Source organism: Culex quinquefasciatus, chromosome 3 (genome assembly GCF_015732765.1).
Source record: "Culex quinquefasciatus strain JHB chromosome 3, VPISU_Cqui_1.0_pri_paternal, whole genome shotgun sequence".
In the NCBI taxonomy this organism is placed as follows: Eukaryota; Metazoa; Arthropoda; class Insecta; order Diptera; family Culicidae; genus Culex; species Culex quinquefasciatus.
The window spans coordinates 79,990,576-80,017,497 of record NC_051863.1 but is presented as its reverse complement, the minus strand read 5'-3'; the positions used below and the strand labels follow the sequence as shown (position 1 = coordinate 80,017,497).

At 36.9% G+C, this 26,922-nt stretch overlaps 5 protein-coding genes across 5 annotated transcripts in view; 4 read left to right on the top strand and 1 right to left on the bottom strand.

Moving 5' to 3' along the window:
* Positions 1-26,922, bottom strand: part of LOC6035816 (neurobeachin-like protein 1) — an 83,084-nt gene that overhangs the window by 38,466 nt on the left and 17,696 nt on the right. The window contains 2 exon segments of the mRNA XM_038263214.1: positions 23,213-23,370; positions 23,528-23,677. Of these exon segments, the coding sequence (XP_038119142.1) occupies positions 23,213-23,370; positions 23,528-23,677 (308 nt within the window).
* Positions 561-1,720, top strand: LOC6035810 (larval cuticle protein A2B). The gene is made up of 3 exons (XM_038263216.1): positions 561-630; positions 708-962; positions 1,023-1,720. The coding sequence occupies exons 1-3, from the start codon at positions 619-621 to the stop codon at positions 1,317-1,319; spliced, it is 564 nt and encodes a 187-aa protein (XP_038119144.1). The 5' UTR covers positions 561-618; the 3' UTR covers positions 1,320-1,720.
* Positions 5,884-6,944, top strand: LOC6035811 (larval cuticle protein A2B). Its single transcript, XM_038263218.1, has 3 exons — positions 5,884-5,933; positions 6,050-6,229; positions 6,285-6,944. Exons 1-3 carry the CDS (start codon positions 5,922-5,924, stop codon positions 6,579-6,581), a joined length of 489 nt encoding a protein of 162 aa, XP_038119146.1. The 5' UTR covers positions 5,884-5,921; the 3' UTR covers positions 6,582-6,944.
* LOC6035812 (larval cuticle protein A2B) lies at positions 11,190-11,896 on the top strand. The gene is made up of 3 exons (XM_001845882.2): positions 11,190-11,235; positions 11,304-11,483; positions 11,547-11,896. Exons 1-3 carry the CDS (start codon positions 11,224-11,226, stop codon positions 11,793-11,795), a joined length of 441 nt encoding a protein of 146 aa, XP_001845934.1. The 5' UTR covers positions 11,190-11,223; the 3' UTR covers positions 11,796-11,896.
* On the top strand, positions 21,530-22,591 carry LOC6035813 (larval cuticle protein A2B). Its single transcript, XM_038263219.1, has 3 exons — positions 21,530-21,654; positions 21,736-21,918; positions 21,979-22,591. The coding sequence occupies exons 1-3, from the start codon at positions 21,643-21,645 to the stop codon at positions 22,240-22,242; spliced, it is 459 nt and encodes a 152-aa protein (XP_038119147.1). The 5' UTR covers positions 21,530-21,642; the 3' UTR covers positions 22,243-22,591.

Sequence of the window (26,922 nt, the reverse complement as noted above, 5' to 3'; positions counted from 1 at the left end):
GTACACGAGAACATGGATTTCTATAAAGTACGAAAGCCAATGCTGGACCAAATGAATCAATCATGAATGTTTAACTATTGAGTCTGGACTGTAATTTGCACTTGTACCCTGAACTATCCTCCGCACCTCCGCGATGTAATTTGATTTACAAGTCTGAGTATCCATTAAGTTGAGAACATTTAACTCTGAGAGCGAATTGAACTGGTGTTCGTCAAGACACTATGTACGATAGACAAACGCTGGTTTGGCTCAAGCTTTGGGCAGCGCCCCGTTCTTACTCAAGTTATGAATATGTACACGTGCATTACTCATACAGCATGATCCAGTACACGTTTTTCAAAAGTTCACCCAGTGCACTTCGGTTTTCGCTGATCTCAACGACCGTAGTGCGTGAGTGTGACTTCTAAAGAAGAATGATAAACCTTGTTTCTCGCTCTCGCATTTTGGCTACATTCGGAAAATTCTACAACGAAGGGCGAGACTAAATCTCTCAATTGCTGTGGGATTACTATGCATCGTCTAAGAAGAATAAAGCTTAGTATAAATAGGACTGTTCTCGAATGAAAAGGTATCACAATCATTTTAGCATCGTGACCAACACCTCATTCGGATTACAAAATGGCTTTCAAAGTGAGTTCCTCAAACAGTGTTTGCAAAGTGATAACAAAAAATTCAAGTTTCTTTAACCTACAATGTGTCTAATATAGTTCGCAGTCTTCGCCGCCGTCGTGGCCGTTGCCAACGCCGTCGCCATCGGATACCCAGCTGCCCACGTTGGATACCCAGGTGCCTACCCCGGAGCTTACCCAGCTCTTGGAGTGGCCAAGGTTGCCGCCCCAATTGCCCACGTCGGATATGGAGCTGCCTATCCGGCCATTGCCAAGGTTGCCGCCCCGGTTGTGGCCAAGGCCGTCGATGACTACGACCCCAACCCACAGTACAGCTACAGCTACCACATTGCCGTAAGTTCAATGGATGATTAGTGATCTTTATCCAGATCTTAATTGACCATTTTCTCTTAGGATGCCCTGACCGGAGACAACAAGGAACAGCAGGAGTCCCGCTCCGGAGATGTTGTCACTGGATCGTACGCTCTGGTTGAGCCCGATGGCACCCGTCGCGTCGTTGAGTACACCGCTGATCCCGTCAACGGATTCAACGCCGTTGTTCACCGTGAACCAGCTGTCGTTAAGGCCGTTGCCCCAGTTGCCAAGATCGCCGCCCCTCTGGCCTACCCAGCCGTCGCCAAGGTCGGATACCCAGGTGCCTACCCAGCTGCCTACCCCGCTGCCCATCTGGGATACCCAGCCCTCGGTTAAACAACCCAACCTCTAATCGACCCCTGAAAAATTCTCAGTTCTTCTCTAAAAACTTCTCAGCAAAGTCATTAGTCTATACTTTATTTATTTATTCTACTTCTCTACGCTATTCTACAACTTATTTTTTCCTGCATTTTGCAAAAAAAAACTTTCCTATTACTTCTCCAACAGAGCAACGAATGTGAGTCCTCTAGTTATTCCAAGCTCATTTAAAACGTGTGTACAAAAAGTATAACTTTGTAAATACAAGCCATCTTACTATTAACGAAGAAGCGTGCGATGAGATTTAAAAATCTCTTTCCTTGACTGTGTGTGACTTAAACAGAGTGTAAATTATACTAGTGTTAAAGAAATGATGCAACGGCATCGTGTACAAAAATAAATGCAATTTCTATAAAGGATTCATGCGCCTATTATTTAAAAAAAAATCTAATACCTTCGCCAACCAGACCTGAAAACTAAATGTGCATTAAAAATGCGTTTTTCAAAAGGTTTTTGTACAAATCTATTGAAAACCAACGTTTTTACGTACGTAGTTTACTATTTAAATCATGCCGTTAGACACATTTAATGATCAAAGAAAAATTTCAAACGATAAAATTACAGATGGATAACGTTTGCCCGCTTGAAAATCGCATTATATCTTAATTTGGAAAAATTTGGTGAACGGTAATCAAAGCTTTACAGAATATTTTATGGCTTTAGACAATTTGATCCTATTATGAAAAGTACAGAAAGCTAATGTATTAGTCAACAGCATAGTTAAACGAATTTAGCTGTGGCAATCGAGGTGATACTCATTTGGGATGCCAATTCAACATAACAAGAGAGAGAAAAAAAACATTGGCGGGCATGTTAATGCTGCTGCACAAAAAAAAAGATGGAAATTTGGTGTCAAAGGGACTTTTTTGTAAAATTGGACGCTCGATTTGATGGCGTACTCAGAATTGCGAAAAAACGTTTCTTTTTTTTGCATCTGAGCAATTCTCTACGAAATCGGTCTTTTTTCTTCAATTTTAATTTTTGTATTTTTTAATCCGACTGAAACTTTTTTGGTGCCTTCGGTATGCCCAAAGAAGCCATTTTGCTTCATTAGTTTGTCCATATAATTTTCCATACAAATTTGGCAGCTGTCCATACAAAAATGATGTATGAAAATTCAAAAATCTGTATCTTTTGAAGGAATTTTTTGATCGATTTAGTGTCTTCGGCAAAGTTGTAGGCATGGATACGGATTACACTGAAAAAAAATGATACACGGTAAAAAAAAATTTGGTGATTTTTTTATTTAACTTTTTATCACAAAAATTTGATTTGCAAAAAACACTATTTTATTTTTTTATTTTTGATATAGAGGACATAATTTTCAGAAATTTCCAGGTTGTGCAAAATCATTGACCGAGTTATGATTTTTAAATCAATACTGATTTTTCAAAAAATCGAAATTTTGGTCGTAAAAATTTTTCAACTTCATATTTCGATGTAAAATCAAATTTGCAATCAAAAAGTACTTTAGTAAAATTTTGATAAAGTGAACCGTTTTCAAGTTAAATCCATATTTAGGTGACTTTTTTGAAATAGTCGCAGTTTTTTTTTTTTTAAATTAGTGCACATGTTTGCACACTTTTGAAAAAAATATTTTCAAAAAGCTGAGAAAATTCTCTATGTTTTGCTTCTTCGGACTTTGTTGATACGACCTTTAGTTGCTGAGATATTGCCATGCAAAGGTTTAAAAACAGGAAAATTGATGTTTTCTAAGTCTCACCCAAACAGCCCACCATTTTTTAATGTCGTTATCTCAGCAACTAATGGTCCGATTTTCAATGTTAATATATGAAACATTTGTGAAATTTTTCGATCTTTTTGAAAACAATATTTTCAAAATTTTCAAATCAAGACTAACATTTCAAAAGGGCGTAATATTGAATGTTTGGCCCTTTTGAAATGTTAGTCTTGATTTTAAAATTTTGAAAATATTTTTTTCGAAAAGATCGGAAAATTTCACAAATGTTTCATATATTAACAATGAAAATCGGACCATTAGTTGCTGAGATATCGACATTAGAAAACGGTGGGTTGTTTGTGTGAGACTTGGAAAACATCAATTTTCCTGTTTTTTAACCTTTGCACGGCAATATCTCAGCAACTAAGGGTCGTATCAACAAAGTCCGAATAAGCAAAATATAGAGAATTTTCTCAGCTTTTCAAAAATATTTTTTTTAAATTGCACACATGTGCACTAATTTAAAAAAATGAAAAACTGCGACTATTTTCAAAAAAGTCACTCAAATATGGCTATAACTTGAAAACGGTGCACTTTATCGAAATTTCACTAAAGTACTTTTTGATTGCAAATTTGATTTTACATCGAAAAAAAAAGTTGAAAAATTTTTACGACCAAAATTTCGATTTTTTGAAAAAATCAGTATTGATTAAAAAAATCATAACTCGGTCAATGATTTTTTGCACAACCTGGAAATTTCTGAAAAGTTGGCATTTTATGTCCTCTAAAACATATCAAAAATAAAAAAATTAAAAATAGTGTTTTTTTGCAAATCAAGTTTTAGTGATAAAAGTTAAATAATCACCAAATTTTTTTACCGTGTATTATTTTTTCCAGTGTAGTCCATATCCATACCTACAACTTTACCGAAGACACCAAATCGATCAAAAATTCCTTCAAAAGATACAGATTTTTGAATTTTCATACATCATTTTTATATGGACAGCTGCCAAATTTGTATGGAAAATTATATGGACAAACTAATGATGCAAAATGGCTTCTTTGGGCATACCGAAGGCACCAAAAAAGTTTCAGTCGGATTAAAAAATACAAAAAAAATCGAATGACCGAAATCCTAGAGAACTGCTCATCTATGTAATACAAGACAAAAATGTAATTTTTCGTTACTCATGTGTAGAAATGTTTTAAGGGAAATTTAATATAATTTTCAAATCTACATTAACCCAGAAGGATCATTTTTTCACCTAGAACAAAAATTTTAATTTCAAAATTCCTTTCTTTGAACTTTGCAGGAGTATTTTTAAGAGTGCAACAATGTTCAGAAATTTTGAAATGACGCATTTCATCGGACAGGGAAGTAAATGTTAGCCCCGGTCTAACCTAGAGGGTTAGGTCGTTAGCTCAATCCAGGTGTAGGAGTCGTCTTTCTGGGTCCTGTCTCTGTGGAATCGTTGGTAGGCAGTTGGACTTACAATCCTAAGGTCGTCAGTTGGAATTCCGGGGTAACACAATTCAAGTGAAATATAATGTATAACTGGTACCTCCCAGGAGCGCTATGACATAGGTATATGTCATTGGAGTATATAGGGTACATGGGTTAGATTGGATTAGAAATATTTTTAAATATTTCATTTATGCGCAAAGTGATTATCAACCGTGAAAATGCATTTTAAATAAACATAAGGATGACAATAAAAATCGACATCAGAGATACTCTATGGCTCGATACCTTAAAGAAAAATAATTAACTGTGTCAATTTTGAGCCAAATCAGTTAAAGTTAAGAGGCCGCGTTTTATCGTTGAAGTTTATATGAGGAAATAGTGTAAATGTATGCGGAAAAACATCGTTTCAGTATTATTCTGACAGGTAGTGCAGGTCTCACCCAAAATTGTCCAAGTGTGAGATTTTTGTAGGAAATTCAATTCCCTACAACTTTGTCGAAGGGTGCAAAACGATCCGCGTTGGTCTTGGCTTTTGGTGTTTTTTGTAGAAAAAAGTATTTTCTTATATACGTCCTATGTACCCCTATATACTTTCATGAATAAAGCCGACTTATTTTCATCGCATTGTTAATAACCACTAACGTGCCCAGCTCTTTGAGGCAGGTGGGATATAAATATGGACGTTTTGAAAAATACGTCATTTGTAGACACCCCCTGACCAAATTTAGAACAAATTTCTGAGGATGGTGAGGCAGTTGCCCCACCCTGTGCACGCTAGTGCTAATAACTCATCATGTCTCAAACATTGAGACCAGCGCCACCTGCGGCTAAAATTCTGTGCGATGTTTATATATGGGGATAATTTTGACGATTATTCCCATATAAACTTCAACGATAAAAAGCGACTCCTTAACCTTAACCGACTTGGCTCAAAATTGGCACAATTACTTAAAGAATCGAGCCAGGGGGTATCTCTTAAGTTTTTTCAAAAAATTTCTTGTCAGCCTATTGCACATCATGTTTTGCCCAATATTTAGCGGTGGGTTGACATAAACTTATTTACAAAAAAAAAAAAACATTCAAGCCAATAAGTGTTCTTGATAACTTGATAATTCAAGTGAAATATAATGTATAACTGGTACCTCCCAGGAGCGCAATGACATAGGTATAACCACCTAACGCAGCTCGCAGCAACTTTCACTAAGCTCGAACAGCTGTGCTTTGAGTACGTGTAGATGACTTTGAAAAAGATAAACTTTGTTCTCACTCTCGCATCCTAGTAATGGTCGGAAAATTCTTCACTATATACCGTGCGAACAGAATTTGTGGATCAAGTATAAATAAGAGGTTCCCGTTCTGAAAATGTATCACAATCAGTTCAGCATCGTGACCAACTCCACATTCGGATTACAAAATGGCATTCAAAGTGAGTTCTTCAAAAAGTGATTAAGTTTTGGGAAGTCGTATTACAAAAAGTGCCCAACGGACATTAATGCGAAAGCATTTTTATAGAATCTTTAATCTACAATGTGTCAAATATAGTTTGCAGTTTTCGCCGCCATCGTGGCCGTTGCCAACGCCGTCGCCATCGGATACCCAGCTGCTCACGTCGGATACGGAGCTGCCTACCCGGCCATTGCCAAGGTTGCCGCCCCAGTTTTGGCCAAGGCCGTCGATGACTACGACCCCAACCCACAGTACAGCTACAGCTACCACATTGCCGTAAGTGCCAGGAGTTATAAATTGTCCTTGTCCTTATTGACCATTTTTCTCTTAGGATGCCCTGACCGGAGACAACAAGGAACAGCAGGAGTCCCGCTCCGGAGATGTTGTGACCGGATCTTACTCCCTGGTTGAGCCCGATGGCACCCGTCGCGTCGTTGAGTACACCGCTGATCCCGTCAACGGATTCAACGCCGTTGTCCACCGTCAGCCACTCGGCGCCAAGGTTGTTGCCCCAGTTGCGAAGATCGCCGCCCCTCTGGCCTACCCAGCCGTCGCCAAGGTCGGATACCCAGGTGCCTACCCAGCTGCCTACCCCGCTGCCCATCTGGGATACCCAGCCCTCGGTTAAACAACCCAACCTCTAATCGACCCCTGGAAAATTCTCAGTTCTTCTCTAAAAACTTCTCAGCAAAGTCATTAGTCTATACTTTATTTATTTATTCTACTTCTCTAAACTATCCTACAACAACTTATTTTTTCCTGCATATTGCAAAGACTTTCTTATCATTTCTCTACCAGAGCAACGAATGTGAGTCCTCTAGTTATTCCAAGCTCATTTAAAACGTGTGTACAAAAAGTATAATTTTATAAAGACAAGCCATCTTACTATTAACGGGAAGCGTACGATGAGATTTAGAAATCTCTTTCCTTGACTGTGTGACTGTACCGTACAACCATATTGTAATCAGAAATAAATGCAATTTCTACAAAAGAAACCTCATTTGTTGTTTTATTATAACATTGAACAGTAGACTATTTATATTATACAGTATGTAAAAAAAGTATTTTTGCAATTCCGTCGTGAAACTATTTACTTTTCCTGTCATTCTTGAACGACGAAATAGCCTACTTTTCTGTACCAAAAATAACAGAATCGAAAAGTAACACTTTTCAAAATAAATGCTGAAAAGTTCTACTTTTCAGCACTCAAATGGGTGCTGAAAAGTTGAACTTTTCAGCACTTGTTTCGAAAAGCAACACTTTTCATCTTTTTTTTATTTAAACGATTTATTGACAAAATACATGAAAACTTGACATAAAATTTCACTCAGTGTGTGTTTTTTGGAATTGCAAAAAATGTTGTATGGAACTCGTTGCAAAATTTGATTTTTCAGCACTCTCCGTATTTATCCAACTCGGTGAACCTCGTTGGATAAATGTACGACTCGTGCTGAAAAAATCCTCTTTATGCAACTTGTTGCATAAACTACTATTACACCCCTTGGGCACTATGCACATTTTGTGATGAAACATGTAAAACATTTAAAGTTTGACAGGAACCTAGTACTGCGTTTTGTTCAGAAACTCATGCCAAACATTTTGCTACAAAAAGCTCATGAAAAGATGATTTCTATAAAAAGTTATATAACAAATACTATTACGAAAATAAAAAAGGTGCAAAAAAAGTATGTAGTAAAAGTATGTATACCTTTCGAAAAATTAACATAAATAATGTTATTTGTTGACAAATCACCATAAATCCAGTCTCCCAACTCCAAATAGGCATCCTTGACTGATTAAAAAAAGAATTTGGATTGAATATAAAGTTTACTAACTACTTAGTATAAAAGTTTATATAACTTTGGAAATTCTATATGAAACTTATCTAAACTTAATTTTGCAAACTTTTAATTCAACTAAATGTCAATATATTACCATAGAATTGCTAAATAAATATTTTGGAGTGGGTATAACACCGTTTTGGGGGTAATTTGTATCGATAGAATAGATTTTTCGTTGGAATTTCGTACCAACCCAGAATAACGTCGTAGGAAAATCCGCCTGCATCCGAATCGGTCCACGATTCACAAGTCAACCTATGTGGAATCGGAAAGGGCATAAAATTTCCGATCTTTTGATACCCAAACATCTAGGTTTTCTTTAAAACCTACGTTTTTAAATACCTGGGCAAAAAGGAAGTTTGATCCACGAGAACAAAAATTACGAAATTCCATACATTTTTGACAGGTTGCTCAAACGAAACCATAACAACGTTTTTGCTTAGGTATTTAAAAACGTAGGTTTTAAAGAAAACCTAGATGTTAGAGATTTTTTTCAGCTTTTCAAAAATATTTTTTTCATAAGTGGGCAAACATGTGCACAAATTTTAAAAAATGAAAAATTGCGACTATTTTCAAAAAAGTCACCAAAAAATGGCTATGACATAAAAATGGTGAACTTTATCAAAATTTCACTACAGTACTTTTTTATTGCAAATTTGATTTTACATCAAAAAATGAAGTTAAAAAATTTTTGTGACCAATATTTCGATTTTTAGTAAAAATCAGTATTGATTAACAAAATCATATCATCATTTTTTGCACAACCTGGAAATTTCTGAAAAGTCGGCATTTGATGATGATCTAAAACATATCAAAAAATGAAAAAAAATAGTGTGTTTTTGCAAATCAAGTTTTAGAGTTTTAGTTAAATAGAAAATCACCAAAAAATTTTTTACCCTGTATCAGTTTTTTTTTCAGTATAGTCCATATCCATTCCTAAAACTTTGCCGAAGACACCAAATCGATCAAAAAATTCCTACAAAAGATACAGATTTTTGGATTTTCACATATCATTTTTATATGGACAGCTGCCAAATGTGTATGGAAAATTATATGGACAAACTAATGATGCAAAATGGCTTCTTTGGGCATACCAAAGGCACCAAAAAAGTTTCAGTCGGATTAAAAAATACAAAAAAAAAATGACCTGAGCTGAGCGAAGTGCTCTCTAGATATCGTTTCTTTAAGCGCAAAAATATTATTTTCTTATATCAACAAGTAAACTTGAATAAAGTAACTAAACAACCTAAAACAACAACCTTGTCCTTTCCGCAAGATAAGATGTTTTGAGCCATTTTAACTAAACCAACCTTTGCATTATTGTAACAATCATGATAGATAAAACATTGAGCTCATCGTAACAAGCCTGACGTTGTTCAATGTTTGAAAATTGCCCCAAAAAAATAAACCTTTTTTTTCGGTGCATATTTTTAGTAGTCTATTCACAGTTTAAAAAAAACATAAAATTATATTTTTCCTAGGTTCATAGTAAAGTAAAAGTAAATCTTTCCCAGTTCCTGAGGGGAACACCCTTGAAGAGTATCGGGGCCGGCATTTACAAAGCGGATTCAGTGGCAGTTTCATTCTCAACTTAATGTTAACATGTTAAGGTTAATGTTAACATTCCATAGGTCGCCTCCCTAAGGTGTCGTGATAAGGTCCAGTTTGTGACGATAGACTACCTTCCCTTTACTAAGCAATCGATTCCAGAAGGGAAAAGATCACCAGTTGTGTTAGTCCGAGCCGGGATTTGAACCCTGATCTACCGCTTACGAGGCGGAAGCGTTACCACTGGGCTACGTGGCTCGGTAGTTTCATAGTGGATTGTTTGAAAAATGAGGATGCGGGTTTTGCTACCCTTACATTTTTTAAATGGAATCTATAAAAAAAACTACGAAATTTTTTATCTGCATCGTTACAGACGGTTGGATATTATTATCTGAATCGATTCTCAAAATTGAACGGTTACTTTGGATTAAAAATTTAAAGATATATGTCATCAAGGGTTCTGGTTATTCAAACTCTCAATTATCATGTTATTTGATACAATAAAAAATTAAAGCTCACAACTTAACCAGAAATCATCGAAGTTTCGTCTTGTCTTTTAACATCAATCCCGTTCCCTACTAACCTCGAGTAAGCCGCGGGTTATCGGCTCGCCTCTCACTAACATTTACACACAAGAGCCTCTGTAATCTGCTTTAAGAAAAGTCAAGATAGAAAATCCGACTCGGTACTTACCAGGTCCCAGCACCAAAAAGGACATAATAAAAATACTTTCTTAAAAAAAATCGATTTTTTTGTTGAAACAAAAATCAGCAAAAGTCAAAGTGTGATAGGTCTTGTCTTGTTTCAAATAAAGTTTTCCGTTATGGGATAGCACCTATCTAGAAATATGGCTAAACATTATTTCTCTCATAATTCTAACATGTAGTTTTAGTTTTCAAAGTTCAAGGATACTTTAATTTTTAATGCATTTTGCTATCAGTGCGTGTTTCTGAATAAAAACGATTTTAATGAAATAAAGAATATTGTTTAGTTCTTACAAGTTGAATGTCACTTTTTGATGATAACTGTAACTTTTATTATCTATTTAAAAAAAATAAGGTGAGTTTTGAATAAGCCTAAATAAAATAGCAAGTTATTTAGTATTTGTTATAAAGTGCTTTATTAAGCATTCTAATCATGCATTTTATTTATTCAAACTTATTTTTGTACCGTCTGAAAGGTTTTAGAAAACTCAATGATTTTTTGTTTTTGAGTAGTTAAGCTGAAGTTAAAAACAACACTTGCTAATAACCTTTATTTCATTGCCCAAAATGGTGCTGCAAAAGTTTCTGTTGAATTATGGAAGGTGCAAATTTGCTACACAGCATTTAACAAATCAAATTGGGTTGGGCTAAAAGTAGTAACTGTCGGCACAGGACAGCAAAGAGACCTGCGTCGAAAACTATTTGAGTGGTCAATTTAGCCTTTTTCCAGCTAAAAAAAAGTCTAGACATGACACGGACATGCAAGTAGGAGTGACCCGGGCTGCAACGACAGCACAACGCACATGAAAATATTCTCGTCGTATAAGTGCTCAATTGAGAACCGTCGATCGTCTATATAGCGAGCTACCTACAGCCACACACACGTGAAGGTGGCCGTTTGTCCCGACAAAAATATGTACTCGTTTTTAGTTGCGCCCAATTGCTATCATTCGAACCATATTCGACATTAGCATTTAGTGACCAACAGCTTATCAGATTTGTGTGATATTTCATTTATATAGTGTACATTAGGCACTGATCTATTTTATGCTGGAAAAGCTCATGCGACAGTTTCATGATCTATAGCCAACGAATAAATTTTAGCAATATAAAAAGGGGAGGACAATTTGACACAGCATACAATCGTTTACCGCAACTCACAGAGAACAGTCACATCATGGCTCTTAAAGTGAGATATTTTATTTGCAATTACTTGAAATTTTACTTTTAATTATTATCTGTATTTCAACACATTAGATTGCAGTTTTGGCTACCGTCATCGCCGCGGCTCACGCAATTGCCGTGGGATATCCGGCTCCGGCCTATCCTGCCTATCGGCCAGCTTTGGGTGCTTACCCTGCTGTGGCTAAAGTAGCTGCCCCCTATGTTGGTGATTACGACCCAAACCCTCAGTACAGCTACAGTTATGCTGTTGCGGTAAGAATTTAACGTTGTAACATACTCAAGAACAATTTTCAGCCTAAATTCATTTCTAAACAGGATGCCGTTACCGGAGACAACAAGAGCCAACAGGAATCTCGCTCCGGAGATGTCGTGACCGGATCCTACTCCCTGATTGAGCCGGACGGCACCCAGCGCGTCGTTGAGTACACCGCTGATCCCGTCAATGGATTCAACGCTGTCGTCCACCGTCAGCCACTCGGCGCCAAGGTTATTGCCCCAGTAGCCAAGATTGCTGCTCCATTGGCTTACCCAAGACTTGCGGGTCCTCATCCGCTGTACGGTTAAACATTTGCCCAACGAAGAAAAAAGCCACAAAATAGCAGTTTCTCCCTTAGTTCAAATCCTCTGTTTGCAACGCTCAAAATAAATCGAATCGTTACCCCTAACCTAATTGTATTTTAACTCGAATTTATCATCATCCTTTGTAAGATTAGATTAGATTATTGGATTGATTTTTTTCGAATTTCCTCTACCACGTCAAAAATAACATCGATTTGAAAATTTAACACGCAAGTCGCGAAAAATCATACTCAAATTTGCAATTTAGTACAAAAACTAGCTCGAATTGTTGAATGTTCTCATGATAGCGCATTGACGGCAGCATGAATTACATGAAAGCCATATTCTGATCTGTGAGACATAAACTTACAAAATTGCTATTTCACTAGCAAAAGTGGTTCTTTTTGACCGAAACACTGCATTTCGAGAATATTTTATTCAGAGCTGCAAAACACTGCCCCCAAATTGCCTGTTCCATAATTGTGGGATGTTTTAGTGCCTCCCACAATTGAATTTAAATTTAACAAATAATTTCACAAAATAGATATCAGACCATTCGTAGAACATTACTAAGCTTGAGTTTCATTGGTTCAGTGTGTGAAGTCATTATTTTGTAGAAAATATGTACTTCTGGAGAGAATCAAAGTTTGTTTACATCCGTAAGAAAAGAGTGTTCCGAATTTGTGGATTTCAAGGGTCAATGTTTTTCTTTGAAAACTTAAAATAAAACGTAAAAAATTACAGCCGGACAATACATCAATCGAAAGATCGCAAGAAAAGCTTTCACATGCAAGTAAAAGCAAATCATTATGTTCAATAATCGATTTTCTATAATTTTTCGAACATTGGCCGATCTGTAAACTGTTCCGAATATGAGGGATGACTCTATGTTATGTCAACAAATTAAAAAAAAATGAAATAACTTCAATGGGTGTTACAATTTTTTGTAATTTTCAAAAAAACAAAAACAATTAAATGATATCAAGAAACATTTTACGTAAAAATATTCCTAAATAGTTTACCAGAATTTTCCCAAAATTTAGCGATGCTTGATAAAAACCTGCCTTAGATGCCAATCGCTTGATAATTGGTCCATTCTCACCTGACATTGATTGAGTCAAATAGTCAATTTGCATTTAATGTAACTAAAATGATGCCGAAATACAATTTCAGGATAAAAACAAATCATCAACCAGTGTAAGTTGACCGATACAAATGTATTGACTTGCAGCTACAGTGATGGAATTGAAGTTTTCAAACATTCAAGTACTTTTCGATCAATTAGGGGGAGATGGGGTAATATGCACCCCCTAAGGGAAAACTGTGATTTCTCAACCATAACAGCATTTCTGTGAAAGAATTTCGTTAGATGTTCATAAATAACTATTATTCAACGACATCCAAGTAAAACAAGTCTTTAAAAACCTCAAAATTGTTTAAAAATAACAGATTTCTAAAAATATTTTTGATTCATTTCAAACAACAATGCGGGGCAAAATGCACCACAACATGGGGCAAAATGCACTACAACAACGGGGCAAAATGCACCACAACATGGGGCAAAATGCACTGGCTAAAAGCAGTTTTCACTAGTCACCACTAGATGACACCGCTGTTTTTACAAAGGAGCTTCACAGCGGTGCATTTTGCCCAGACCACGCTTTATGCAGAAAATTTAATTAAAAATGCATTTTTTGATGTTTTTGGGCTCATCTATCTACACAATAATAAAGATTATGGCAAAATCGATACACCTCAACTCTTAAAATAACAATAAATGCTTTTTATATTGTCCAAAAATCATAATGAAAGTTCAATGAAAACTAGATGAAAACACAACATTTTAAAGTTTTTATAGTTTTTTGTTTTTATACCACGATGCTCAATTTTTTCCAGCATGGTTTAGGATTGTTAAGCCTCCAATTTCTATGATTTTTTCCCCGGAAAATTCTTCTAAATACAGAGAAAAGCAGGGGGTGCATTTTGCCCCGGGGGTGCCTATTACCCCCTCTCCCCCTACAAACAAATATTATAATGTTTATATTCAAGAGATCATTTCAAGTCGATAACATACCCTAACTTCAAACAATTTCCAAAAGGATCGGATTTGTTCTAGGAACGTGATTTGATTGGTAAGCAAGATACCTTAATAACTATGTCCACAACACAAACCTTTACACAAAATTAAGAATCATTGATATATATCTGAGAAAGTGCAAATTATACAATTATTCGATTCAGATTAAGAGGCAGTATTTGTAAATATTGCTCGGTTTGTTCTAGAGGTCGTATCGAGGTGCTCCGATTTGGATGAAACTTTCAGCGTTTGTTTGTCTATACTTGAGATGAACTCATGCCAAATATGAGCCCTCTACGACAAAAGGAAGTGGGGTAAAACGGGCTTGGAAGTTTGAGGTCGAAAAAACATTAAAAATCTTAAAACAGCTCGCATTTCCGTAAAACTTCATCAATTCCAACTCTCTTAGATGCATTCGAAAGGCCTTTTGAAGCACTTCAAAATGTGCCATAGACATCCAGGATTGGTTTGATTTTTTCTCATAGCTTTTGCAAATTACTGTTAAAAATGGATTTTTTTAAAACCTTATTATCTTTTTCCAACAGCCTCCAACACCCATACTCCCATAGGTCAAAAGATAAGTAACTTTATGGACTATAAGCCTTCAGAAATAACCTTTTGGCCAATCGCAGTTTTTCTCATAGTTTTTCGATTTTTCTATAACAAACATTTTACAACGTTAGTTTTTGCCCTGTAGGCCGCCATAGCGGCATTTTTTGGTCTCAATTTTTTTCATATTCGGAATCCTCGGACAATTTCACGTAAGTTAGAAGTATTGGAGTTGTAAATTTGATTGGAAAAAATGCCATTTAAAATGAATTAAAATATTTTTTAACATTTTGTCGGATTAGGGGTAAAACAGATATTCGCCTACTTAATACGGCATTTGACGTTTTGATCACAAGGTAAATAAGATCTATTTCTTTTTTCGAAAATGTTTTATTTAATTATTTTTTAAATCAAATTTACAACTCCAATACTTCTAACTCACGTGAAATTGTCCGAGGATTCCGAATATGACAAAATTGAGACCAATATGTGCCGCTATGACGGCCTACAGGGCAAAAACTAACGTTGTAAAATGTTTGTTATAGAAAAATCGAAAAACTATGAGAAAAACTGCGATTGGCCAAAAGGTTATTTCTGAAGGCTTATAGTCCATAAAGTTACCTATCTTTTGACCTATGGGAGTATGGGTGTTGGAGGCTGTTGGAAAAAGATAATAAGGTTTTAAAAAAATCCATTTTTAACAAATTAATTTAATAAATTACTGCAAAAGCTATGAGAAAAAATCAAACCAATCCTGGATGTCTATGGCACATTTTGATGTGCTTCAAAAGACCTTTCGAATGCATCTAAGAGAGTTGAAATTGATGAAGTTTTACGGAAATGCGAGCTGTTTTAAGATTTTTAATGTTTTTTCGACCTCAAACTTCCAAGCCCGTTTTACCCCACTTCCTTTTGTCGTAGAGGCTCATATTTGGCATGAGTTCATCTTATGTATAGACAAACAAACGCTGAAAGTTTCACAGTGTCTTGCGAACCTTCGTGGTGAACGGACACTAGAGCTGCGGTATTTTTTACTACCTAAGCTCAGAGTTATTTCAAAACAAAATTCACAGTCTTTTTAAAGACTACCTGAGTTATTTTCCAAAATTCTAAACAGTCTTTTCAAGACTAACCCCACCTGAAATTTTGTTGTATTTTACAAACGAAGCCATCTTTTTAAGAGAACTTTGCTTGCAAAATGCGTCAAAACAAAGGTAAACGCAAATCTTCTGAAGATTTGGTCGTTACGTCGGTGAAGCGTTTGAACGCTAAACTGGCTAACGGAAACAGAAAAAGAAAACAGCCTCTTCTGAGGTCTGATTCTGATTCTGAATGTGAGGTCAATCCTCCAATTCCATTGACAAACAGTTTCGGTGTTTTATCCGAAACTGATGACAAGGAACCTTCTCCTCGTACTGAGCCTTCTGCCGTCGAGAAACGAGTAAAGGCTCCGCCAATTGTAGTGACTTCCGTCTCCGATTTGGCCAGCTTTCGAACGCAACTGAAGAATTGCAAGGAAACTTGCAATTTGAAAGTTTCGTTCCAGCTTGGTCGAAGAGGAGAATGTCGCTTGTTGACGGAATCTTTACAAGATCACCAAACTTTTGTTGGTTATTTGAAAACCACAAACACAATTTCTACACGTATGAGACCAAGAATGCTCGGCCATTCAAGGCGGTCTTGAAAGGTCTCTCCAACGACTTGTCGGTGGATGAGATCAAAAACGAACTTAAGGTGTTGCTTGGCTTTGCCCCATCCCAAGTAATACCAATGAAGAAAAAATCAAACGGGAATATTTCTCGCTTTGGTTTGACTTCACAATTTTATCTGATTCATTTCAACAGAAATGAAATCAACAATTTGAAACTTTTGGACAAAGTTCAGTTTTTGTTCCATGTACGGGTAAAGTGGGAGCATTTTAAAAACATGGCGGTAATGGTCAGAATCTGACCCAGTGCCGGCGTTGCCAGGCATTCGGTCACGGTACTGATCATTGCGCCATGGTTCCAAAATGCATGGTTTGCGGGGATTCTTCTCACGACAAGGACAATTGTCCCGTGAAAGAAGTCACCCAATTTAAATGTGCAAATTGTGGTGGAAATCACAAATCAAATTTCTGGGATTGCCCCATCAGAAAAAGGTTTTGGATTCTCGTGCTAAGCATCAGCCGAAATCCAAACCGAAATTTTCTCAAAGTCAGGTTGTACCTGCATCTTTAAATCAAACGTTCGTGCTGTCTCACTCGAACAATGCTAGAAATACCCCTACCGTGGAAAAGTTAGGTAACAACAATGGCATTTCTTATGCTAACGTCGTTTCGGGTTCGGGTTCATCCACGAATTTTAAATCCTCTACCAATCTTTTGAAATTGGGCAGGTACCTCAAATCTCATTTGAAAATTTTTCTGCTGGCAACGCTTTGGGATCTTCTGATCTCGGCGATGTTACGTTTGAAAAATGACTTTTTGCAAAACTCACTGTTTGGTTTGATTCAAACAATGAGTAATGCTACATCCATGATGGAAGCAATCCAGATTGGATTAAAATTTGCGAATGATGTTGTTCTTACCCTGAAGTTTAATCATGGATCTAAGTAATTCCATCAATATTATGAATTTTAATGCTCGCTCTTTAAAAGCGAAAGAAAATGAATTTTTCAACTTTTACGAGTTCATAACGTGCATGTTGCTGTTATAACCGAAACATTTTTAAAAACTGGCACTTATTTGAAAAGTGATCCAGATTATAAAGTTATAACTAATAACCGAATGAATCGAAATGGCGGTGGAGTTGCAATAGTTATCCACCGTAGTATGACTTATAGCACGTTACGTGACTTTAAGTTAAAAGTTATTGAAAGTTTGGGCATTGAACTTGAAACTTCTTTTGGAAAATTATGATTGCAGCTGCATATTTGCCTTTCCAATGCACTGGGAAAATAAAAATTATTTCAAAGGGGATTTGAATAAACTTACTCGGCATAGATCTCGATTTTTGATCATCGGTGATTTTAATGCCAAACACCAATCTTGGAATAATTCAAAAGTAAATTCCAATGGTAAAATTCTGTTCAGAGATTGCACTTCTGGTCTTTATTCGGTTTTATACCCGAATGGGCCAACTTGCTTTTCTTCTGTTAGAAATCCATCAACAATTGATTTGGTTTTGACAAATCAAAGTCAGTATTGTGGTCCTTTAGTGACTCATGCTGATTTTGATTCTGATCACCTTCCAGTAACTTTTTCACTTTCTCATGAAGCAGTTACCAGACCCAATAGTTCTGTGTTTAATTACCACAAAGCTAATTGGGACAGGTATCAGCATCATATTGAGAATAATTTAAATCATGATTTTGTTTTAGAAACCAAAGCTGATATTGATTCAGCCTTGGAATCTTTAACTAATGCAATTTTGGATGCTAGGAATATTGCTATTCCTAAAGTCCAAGTCAAATTTGATTCTCCCATTATTGATGACGATCTTCAGCTTCTGATTCGTCTGAAAATGTTCGCCGAAGACAGTATCAACGTTCTCGTGATCCTGCACTGAAGCGAATTCAAAAGATTTGCAAAAGGTTATTGACCACAGATTCACTCTCCTGCGAAATGAAAAGTTCGCAAGAGATGTCGAACAAATTAAACCTTATTCCAAACCTTTTGGAAACTTTCAAAGGTTCTTAAGAAACCTCAAAACCCATCCCTTCTTTAAAAGATGGTGATAATATTCTATTAACTAATGGGGAAAAAGCTCAAAAACTTGCTCAGCAGTTTGAGAGTGCTCATAATTTCAACTTGAATGTTTTGAGTCCTATTGAAAATCAAATTTCAATAGAATTTCAGAATATTGTTGAACAAGAATTTTCATCAGATGAAGTTTTTAATACGGATCTGAATGAAATAAAATCTATTATCAAAAAATTTAAAAATATGAAAGCCCCTGGTGAGGATGGCATTTTTACATTTTAATTAAAAATTACCAGAAGCAACTTTAAGTAGCTTGGTCAAAATTTTCAACAAATGTTTTGATTTGGCATATTTTCCCAGTAGTTGGAAAAATGCCAAAGTAATTCCGATTTTGAAACCGGATAAAAATCCTGCTGAAGCCTCAAGCTATCGGCCCATTAGTTTGCTTTCATCTATTAGTAAATTATTCGAAAGAATAATTCTTAATAGAATGATGACGCACATTAATGAAAATTCAATTTTCGCTGATGAGCAGTTTGGATTTCGCCTTGGGCATTCAACTACTCATCAGTTGTTGAGAGTTTCAAATTTAATTCGAAGCAACAAATCTGAGGGCTATTCTACTGGCGCTGCTCTTCTAGACATAGAAAAAGCATTTGACAGTGTTTGGCATAAAGGTTTGATTGCGAAATTGAAAAGGTTTAATTTTCCGATTTATATCGTGAAAATTATTCAAAATTATTTGACGGATCGTACTCTGCAGGTATGTTATCAGAATAGCAAATCTGATCAACTACCTGTACGTGCTGGCGTCCCTCAAGGAAGCATTTTGGGTCCAATTTTATACAATATTTTTACTTCTGACTTGCCTGATTTGCCCCCAGGATGTCAGAAATCACTTTTTGCTGATGACACAAGCATCTCCGCCAAAGGCAGAAGCCTTCGTGTCATCACAAGAAGATTACAAAAGCTTGGATATTTTCAATTCTTATTTGAAAGAATGGAAAATTACTCCAAATGCTGCAAAACTCAACTTATTATTTTCCCTCACAAACCAAGGGCTGATTTTCTTAAACCAAAAGTCATCACATTATAAAGATGAATGAGGTAAATTTAAAGTGGGAGGATCAAGTGAAATATCTTGGACTTGGTTTTGACAAAACCTTACTTACAAGGATCACATTGAAAGTATCCAGGTTAAATGTAACAAATATATTAAATGTTTGTATCCACTTATAAACAGGAATTCTAGACTTTGTCTCAAGAATAAACTGTTAATTTATAAACAAATTTTCAGACCTGCCATGCTTTATGCTGTGCCGATCTGGACAAGCTGTTGCTTAACCAGGAAGAAAAAACTTCAGAGGATTCAGAACAAAATTCTGAAAATGATTCTGAAACTTCCTCCCTGGTTCAGCACCAGTGAACTTCATCAATTAGCCGAAGTTGACACTTTGGATGTTATGTCCAATAAGATAATTGATGCATTTCGACAAAAATCATTGCAGTCTTCAGCTGCATTGATCCGCTCTTTATATAGTTTATAAGTTAGTTTTAAGGTATCCCTTTTCCCTTTTGTACATGTAGGACCTCCTACATTTGAAATCACTGAATAGCGAAAGCTACAATATTTCATGAATAAATGAAAGTTGCTAGTATTTAAAATTGAGGTGAAAAGTCATCGTTTGTGATTGGACACTCAATAATATTTTAACTGAATGAATGTACATGGAAAAGAAATTTGAATAAATATAAATTAAAAAAAAAAAAAAAAAACGCTGAAAGTTTCATCCAAATCGGAGCACCTCGATACGACCTGTTACACATTGGTGAAAAACTCGCTCTTAAATTGTTGAGAGAAACGCAAAAAGTAACATACTAGCAAACCCCTTATGTTTATATATCAAAGCAAGCCTTACCCGACAAACTTCGTTCTGCCTTTTTTCGTTTGTTGACGTTTTTAACTTTTTGCCTATTCAGCCTCCTGTGATCAAAATTTGATTAAACGTAACTTTTCCCATACAATCTGCAAATTTTCCGCTATCGGTTCCAGAGTGGCCAAAGTTGTAACTTTTTGGCGTAAGAACCTTCCCTGGACTGATACAAACCCAACGCAACAAAAAGCACCTCGATCCGACGTTCCTTGTTGAATTAATTCGCGTTCGAACAAAACCGTCGAGATCTTTTATAAATATAGAAGTTAGAAAAAACACAAAAATTTAAAATGAAAATTTTTGCTCTAAATGAAAAATGACCCTTCTGAATTAATGTAGATTCGAAAAGTACACTAAATTTCCCTTAAAATGACATGTTCCAAAAATGTTTACTGTTGAGTAACGGAAAAAGGCAGAGTTTTTAAAAGTTTTGGAATGTTTTTTTTCGATGCAAAGTATTTTTTTGGAATTCTGAGTACGCCATAAAATCGGGCGTACAATTTTACATAAAATTCCCTTTGACACCAAATTTCTGTCTCATCACCGTTTCAGGCTGCAAATCATTGAAAAACACTTCTTTTTTCGCATGTTAAAAATTAAAGGGGTCGTACCACCCCTCCGTCACGAAATATCAAAAAACGGGCCACAGATTCGTAACCACGGACAAAAATTACCACTTAAGACAAAGTTTCACGTAAATCGAAGAGAGGTAGGGCAACTTTTCCCGATGTCGTGTGATTTGGTAGAGAATTACCTAAAAATAAGTTTTCAATTGGGATGTCTGAAAAAATGACGAAAATCACAAAACTTTGGGACGGTGCCAAAAAAGAAAACAAAAAGTGGTCCAGTTTGGTTCAATATCTAGAGAAGGTTGTACTCAATCTATGCGCAGAACATCTTATAGCGACATGACATTGACCTGAGCTGCGCCTGCCATTGTAGGCCGCCACCGCCGATTGTTCCGAAAAATGTCCGATAATTGCATCACCCAATCAGGGCGCCGCCGCATTCGGAACCAGCTCCGGTGCACTCGATTCCCTTGGAGGGCAAAAGATAATCTTAATTTTGCGACTTTTTTTTTTGTTCTGCTTAGGTTCTTCAGAGGCACTGTGCTGTCTCACTTGTTCTCAACTCGGCAAGTAATCGATCGGGTGGCCACACCTCGCGCCGGTACGCTGCGTGTGGGTTCAAAAAAAGAAAAAGCACATGAATTGCACCAAAGTAAGCACGTTTAGGCCGTGGCTGCTGGCAGAGGTTGCGCGAATTCGTTGACGCGTATGGGCGTAGCGCGCGTTTTGATTGCGGTTGGTTGGCAAAATCTGGCACACGCTATACAATGCAGCATGTGCAAGTCGCGAGATTGAACTTGCACCCTCGACGACAACGCACGGGAAAAATGTGTGCAAGTGCAACTCACCGCATGCACACGCACTTTTAATCTGGGCCAGAAAAGAGACAAAAAACTAAAATCGGGCGTAATAAACGGCAATGTGACATTCGAACCATGTGAGAATGTTTTTTAGAAGATAACGACTATAAAAAGGAGTGGACAGCGCTGATCAGAACATAATCAACATACGGTTGTCAAACAGTCCACACACAGAACCCAAAATGGCATTCAAGGTAAGAGACAATTGTCTAGAGATTGCCATCTTAGGGCAAGTGTTTGAGCATAGTTTTAACTTTTTTTTCTATCTTGAATAGTTCGCCGTCTTCGCCGCCATCGTGGCCGTTGCCAACGCCGTCGCCATCGGCTACCCAGCTGCCCATCTGGGATACCCAGCTGTCGGAGTGGCCAAGGTTGGAGTTGCTGCTCCAGTTGTGGCCAAGGCCGTCGTTGCCGATTACGATGCCAACCCTCAGTACAGCTACAGCTACCACATTGCCGTGAGTGCCAGGAGTTAGTAACGTTCCTTGTTCAGATCCTAACAGATCCGTTTCTTCCAGGATGCCCTGACCGGAGACAACAAGGAACAGCAGGAGTCCCGCTCCGGAGATGTTGTGACCGGATCTTACTCCCTGGTTGAGCCCGATGGCACCCGTCGCGTCGTTGAGTACACCGCCGACCCCGTCAACGGATTCAACGCTGTTGTCCACCGTGAGCCACTCGCCGTCAAGGCCGTTGCCCCAGTTGCCAAGATCGCCGCTCCCCTGGCCTACCCAGCTGCCCACCTCGGATACCCTGCCTACGGCAAGGCCATCCTCGGTTAAGGAGCTATCATAGCTATAGAACCCGCTGGAACCAGCCATGATTGCACGGCGTTGAAAACGTAGTGAAAATCATGGCGTATTCCCTCCCCAATCATCAGGACATCGTGCAATGAACCATGCAAAACCCCGTACACAAAAAAAAAACAATTAGAATCATTCATCTGTAAATAGCATAGCATAATCGCTCAAAGAACGTGAACGTACCATATGACTCCATCGACCAAGTGCATTGATAGCGCACTCGATACATCGATATGTTTGACTGTGTGTGACTTAAGTGTTAGTCTAGTGTTAATAGATCAATCAATGACGAACAAATAAAATGCGTGTTCGCAACAATGGAAAGGAACCCTCCAGTGTGATTTGTATTATCATTCCGAAATTCAGACGTTCTGTGGAAGATAGTGCATTGCTGGGAGTTAAGCTTTTTTGATTTCGAAGCTACTTTTTGGATTTGATACTTCTAGCAAAATTTATTTAATTCTATATTTTCCGCTTTTAAATGTTCTGTGTTTTAATTATTATAACTTTGGATCAATTTTATTTATCGATTAACTATTACGGCTATCTGAAAATCATTGTCATTCTACTGCGTGTGAGCACACACATTCGACCATTAGAGTAAATTAAAATAAGATGTCATCATGACTTCTCTGCATCAGAAATTAGCCAAAGTCGAATCAAATTTTCACCAACTTTGTAAATAAGTTGTTGTTGAGGTACGGAGCCAGTTGTTTTTCTAGGACTCGAGTAAACAAATATTCAAAACAATTAAAGTATTTTTTTAAACAGAACAAATAATATGAATAAAAATCCCTGAAGGGAATTTACGTTTGAAAGTCATTTATCATACATTACATTTTGAGACTCAGTGTAATTTTTACATTAAAAGTAGGAAAGCTTCGTTAGAAAGAAGAACTTTCAAAAAACCATTGAAAAATAATGATTGTGGAATGTTGGATGTACTTACAGTTTAGCCCACGCGCCCTTTGAGCCGTACAGAAACCGCTTCAACGTGTGCCACCGTCTACCGACGTGGGCTTCCCTGGCCTTCCGCTGGGTTTGCTGCACGTTGACACGTGCCAGCTCCTCCGATTGCCGTATACGACATGGAATCAGTATTTTTTCCTACAGTAAGCAAAAAAAAAAGAGGCATACATTAAATCCATGTGCAGTTAAGACGAATCAATCATCGTCATCGCGTGTGCATTCGCAAGCAAATTCACAAAAGAAGCCATTTATCGGTGTGTGCTGCAGGGGTGCAGAATAAGCGGTAATTTCTTACCTGGAACTTCCGACGGCTCTCCATCTGCAGCTTGGCTCGGCGCTGGGACGAAAATTTGCACGACTCGTAACACTCAGCCCAAAATGTGTTCAGCGGTTCCCACAGCGAGTTAGAGAGGTCTTTCTGGTAGGAAGTGTACAGCGGTTTGATCTGCGGCGAAATGATTGAAACGAAGCGAACATCGTTAGTATACGAAAGGTATGGGCTCACCCCTGCACGGAAGTCCCAATATAAAGCAGGAAAAATGATGCTCCACCACAGCAGCAGCCCTTTAACATATCACGAACTGCAAATGAACTGTGATACATCACCACATATTACATAAAAATAAACATTCACCAACCATCTTGCTTCTACAAGCAAAGAATGTAAGATCTAATCTCTGATCCACAAAAAACAGTATCTATCCACGTTTTCCCAGAAAAGGAAAAGTACAAAATTCCACGGGCGCCAATTCTTCCGGACTAATGCAGTGAAGAACCGGTTAAGTGGACCTAAACGGCTAATGTCACATGGACATGGGCACTTGGACGTGCCCCAAACCGTCCTGACTTACTGACATAGCTACGCAGAAATAATGAGCCATCCACGACCGGTCTCGTTTAACAAGATTTACGCATTTGAGCCACCATTGTGAGCAGGAAGGAAAATGAACTCGGCGAGGAAGTTTGAGCAATCACAACGCTAATTAAACCTTTTAAAAATGAGGAACTTGAGCCGGTTATCGATCGATTCACTATTTCAATCTTACACACAACATTTAAGGTTGGTGAATAGATGAAAAATGTTTATGTTAAAAGATAGTTTATAGAAAGTATGGTCTTAATTTAATGAATGCCAGATTATAAAAATGAGTTCTCTAAAGATTATATTATAAAAAAGAGTTCTAAAGAATTAGGCATGTTTTAAACTTGTGACAGCAATCATCTGAATGCGATACAAAAATTACTTAACATTATTTAACACTTGTACACATTATAAGACAATGACAACACTTTGTTTTCCAGAGCACAGCTAAGCTGATTTTTTCCCGCTCGAAAACTGTGACTGCACCCGCGCGTGTGCGTGCATTATCCGTAGCCAATGTGCGGTGTGGCTAAGAGCACTTTATGAACAAAATGTAATGCACAATGTTATCACGTGGTTCTTTTTGCTGCCATCGAAGAAAGTTCACCGTAATAATCACTCCCAGACCAGACCAGACTCTACTATGATCGTTCACACCTGACGCCGCACACAGCTCAAAGGCAAATTTAACAATTAGGTATGAGCATAAGCACTGTGTTTATCACAGCTCATGAAGTTGGGGGTGATGACCGTATCAAAAATAATTAAAACCTTTTTTTCTAATTTGTTGTGCAATACCGGATGAACAGCGTAAGACGCTGAAATATTATGCATCTATAGTTTAATTGAAGTGCTCTTTCGATTTGGTCTTTTTTCTATCAAATTTATGTATGTGTTCTACAATTTCAATTCAAACCAATTTTAATCGTGAATAATCAAGTGTTGGGAGGTATTTGTTTGACATCACTTCAAAATTAATTTAAGTTCTTATTTGGGTACAAACTGACGAAAGTTGTTTCTTAACCCTCTATTGCCGAATTTCTTTTAGAATTTTTTCCGATGTTTAGGAGATCGTTTTGAGCTTCTTTTGCTGTTTCATTTTCAGTATTTATATTTGCATTTATCTTGTTTAGTTTATGTTTGTTTCGAAAGTATGTGGCTAATAATGTGGCCTTCTTTTATTACCTTTTGTCTATGGAGTTGTTTTTTTCAGCCACTTTTTCATTTATTTTTTTCGTGTTTTCACATTTTTTACTCTAGAATGAAACCATTTTCATTTAAATTGTTTAAAAATGCTTAGAGGAATAGTCTGGAACAACTGAAAATTTGCAGCAAACTTATTTTTGCATATAATAAAGAAAATATTAGTGAAAAACCAAAATTGACCCCAGAAAAATTATATTTCTTTTAAACAAACCCTAGAATTTTCTTAAAGTTAAATAGTTCTATTTTCCAATGCTTTTTAAAAGTCGAAAATTAGTTGAAAATTGATTTTTGGCGAATTTTGAGATCGAAGCCCGCTTAGAGGGGTTGGGATGTAGAGGGTTGAAATGTTACATATTTTGAACTTCGGTACTTTCGGAATAGTTCTTGCAAATGGGGTAAATGGCACAAATTAAAGAGTGCAGCAAACACATTGGTTAATTGTTTCACTAAATTCCGAAAACATCCCTTCGATTTTTATACATCAAACTGTTGCTGTTTTAGAGCCGTCAATAAAAAAGTAGCATCTACGGGTAGACACTAATGCTATGCTATGCTATGCTATCAAACTGTTTCTGTTTTTGAACCTTTTTAGCTTTTAAGTTTTATAAATGGAGAACTTTCAAAGAGAACAGCATTTGGCATCATAATAACAAAGTTGGAAACTTGCTCAATTATATGTATTAACATGTTATTTGGCCTCCAGTATTCTGCTCTGTCACCGAAATTGAGTTAGTTATTTGGCAAAAACTCAAAAGCCCACATTAAAATAAATGTAATTATTGTTTACAAAATAAAAACCATAAATTTGAACTCTAATGTAAACGTAAACCAACATTCAACTAGATCAAGAATTAAATCAAGGATTATAAAATTATGTGGATCTTTATTTGGAATGATATCTTGTTCGTTTGTCTTGAAAAATATTCAAATCTGGTTTAAATTACATACAAAACATGAAAAAGTACTGATGCCATTTAACAATAGGTCCAAATATCTTCATCCATAAAAACTGTAATAAAACTGATAAAACTGATCCTGGAACTGTACTTTTGAACAATTTTGGGATAACCGAATAGTTTTGTTTTCTTGAATTGGCATCATCGGCTCTATACGGAAAGCACCATAAGCTCTTGGAATCAGTGCTTTTTCCTGAAATTTCGTCAATACAAAACAATTTATTTTGAACGAACAATTTGTGGTACTCAAACGCAAACCATTCCCAAACACATGAAGTCCATACAATGGTGTAACCATCTTTACCCTCAGACCTATTATAGGTATTGGCCGTGTGGTTGACTCAATGGATTCTGCGTGTGCTGCCGATCATTTCCTCCTTTCAACGAAGACGACGAGCTGAATTGCAAGAGTCAATAGGTAACGAGTAAGGAAAATGCTTACAAAAGTCGAATTCAGGCAGCCCATCGAGGGAAAACCCGTCTTCGCCCATGCTGCTTTCCTTGGCCGGAGTAACACCAACCAACCAACCCACCCCACCTTTGCTATGCTGCTCAGAGATGCTAAACATTAGCCATCTTACTCGACGGGTAAGCAGCTCAATACTCTCTCGCATGAACGTGAAATGGCATTTCTCTCGCGGAAAGAAGCGCGAACTCCCTGCCAAG

Bases quoted from the DNA above. Each gene is read 5' to 3' on its own strand.
- LOC6035810 (XM_038263216.1), top strand. The intron at 963-1,022 runs GTAAGTTCAATG...ATTTTCTCTTAG, and splicing joins GCTACAGCTACCACATTGCC to GATGCCCTGACCGGAGACAA.
- LOC6035811 (XM_038263218.1), top strand. The intron at 6,230-6,284 runs GTAAGTGCCAGG...TTTTTCTCTTAG, and splicing joins GCTACAGCTACCACATTGCC to GATGCCCTGACCGGAGACAA.
- LOC6035812 (XM_001845882.2), top strand. The intron at 11,484-11,546 runs GTAAGAATTTAA...ATTTCTAAACAG, and splicing joins GCTACAGTTATGCTGTTGCG to GATGCCGTTACCGGAGACAA.
- LOC6035813 (XM_038263219.1), top strand. The intron at 21,919-21,978 runs GTGAGTGCCAGG...CGTTTCTTCCAG, and splicing joins GCTACAGCTACCACATTGCC to GATGCCCTGACCGGAGACAA.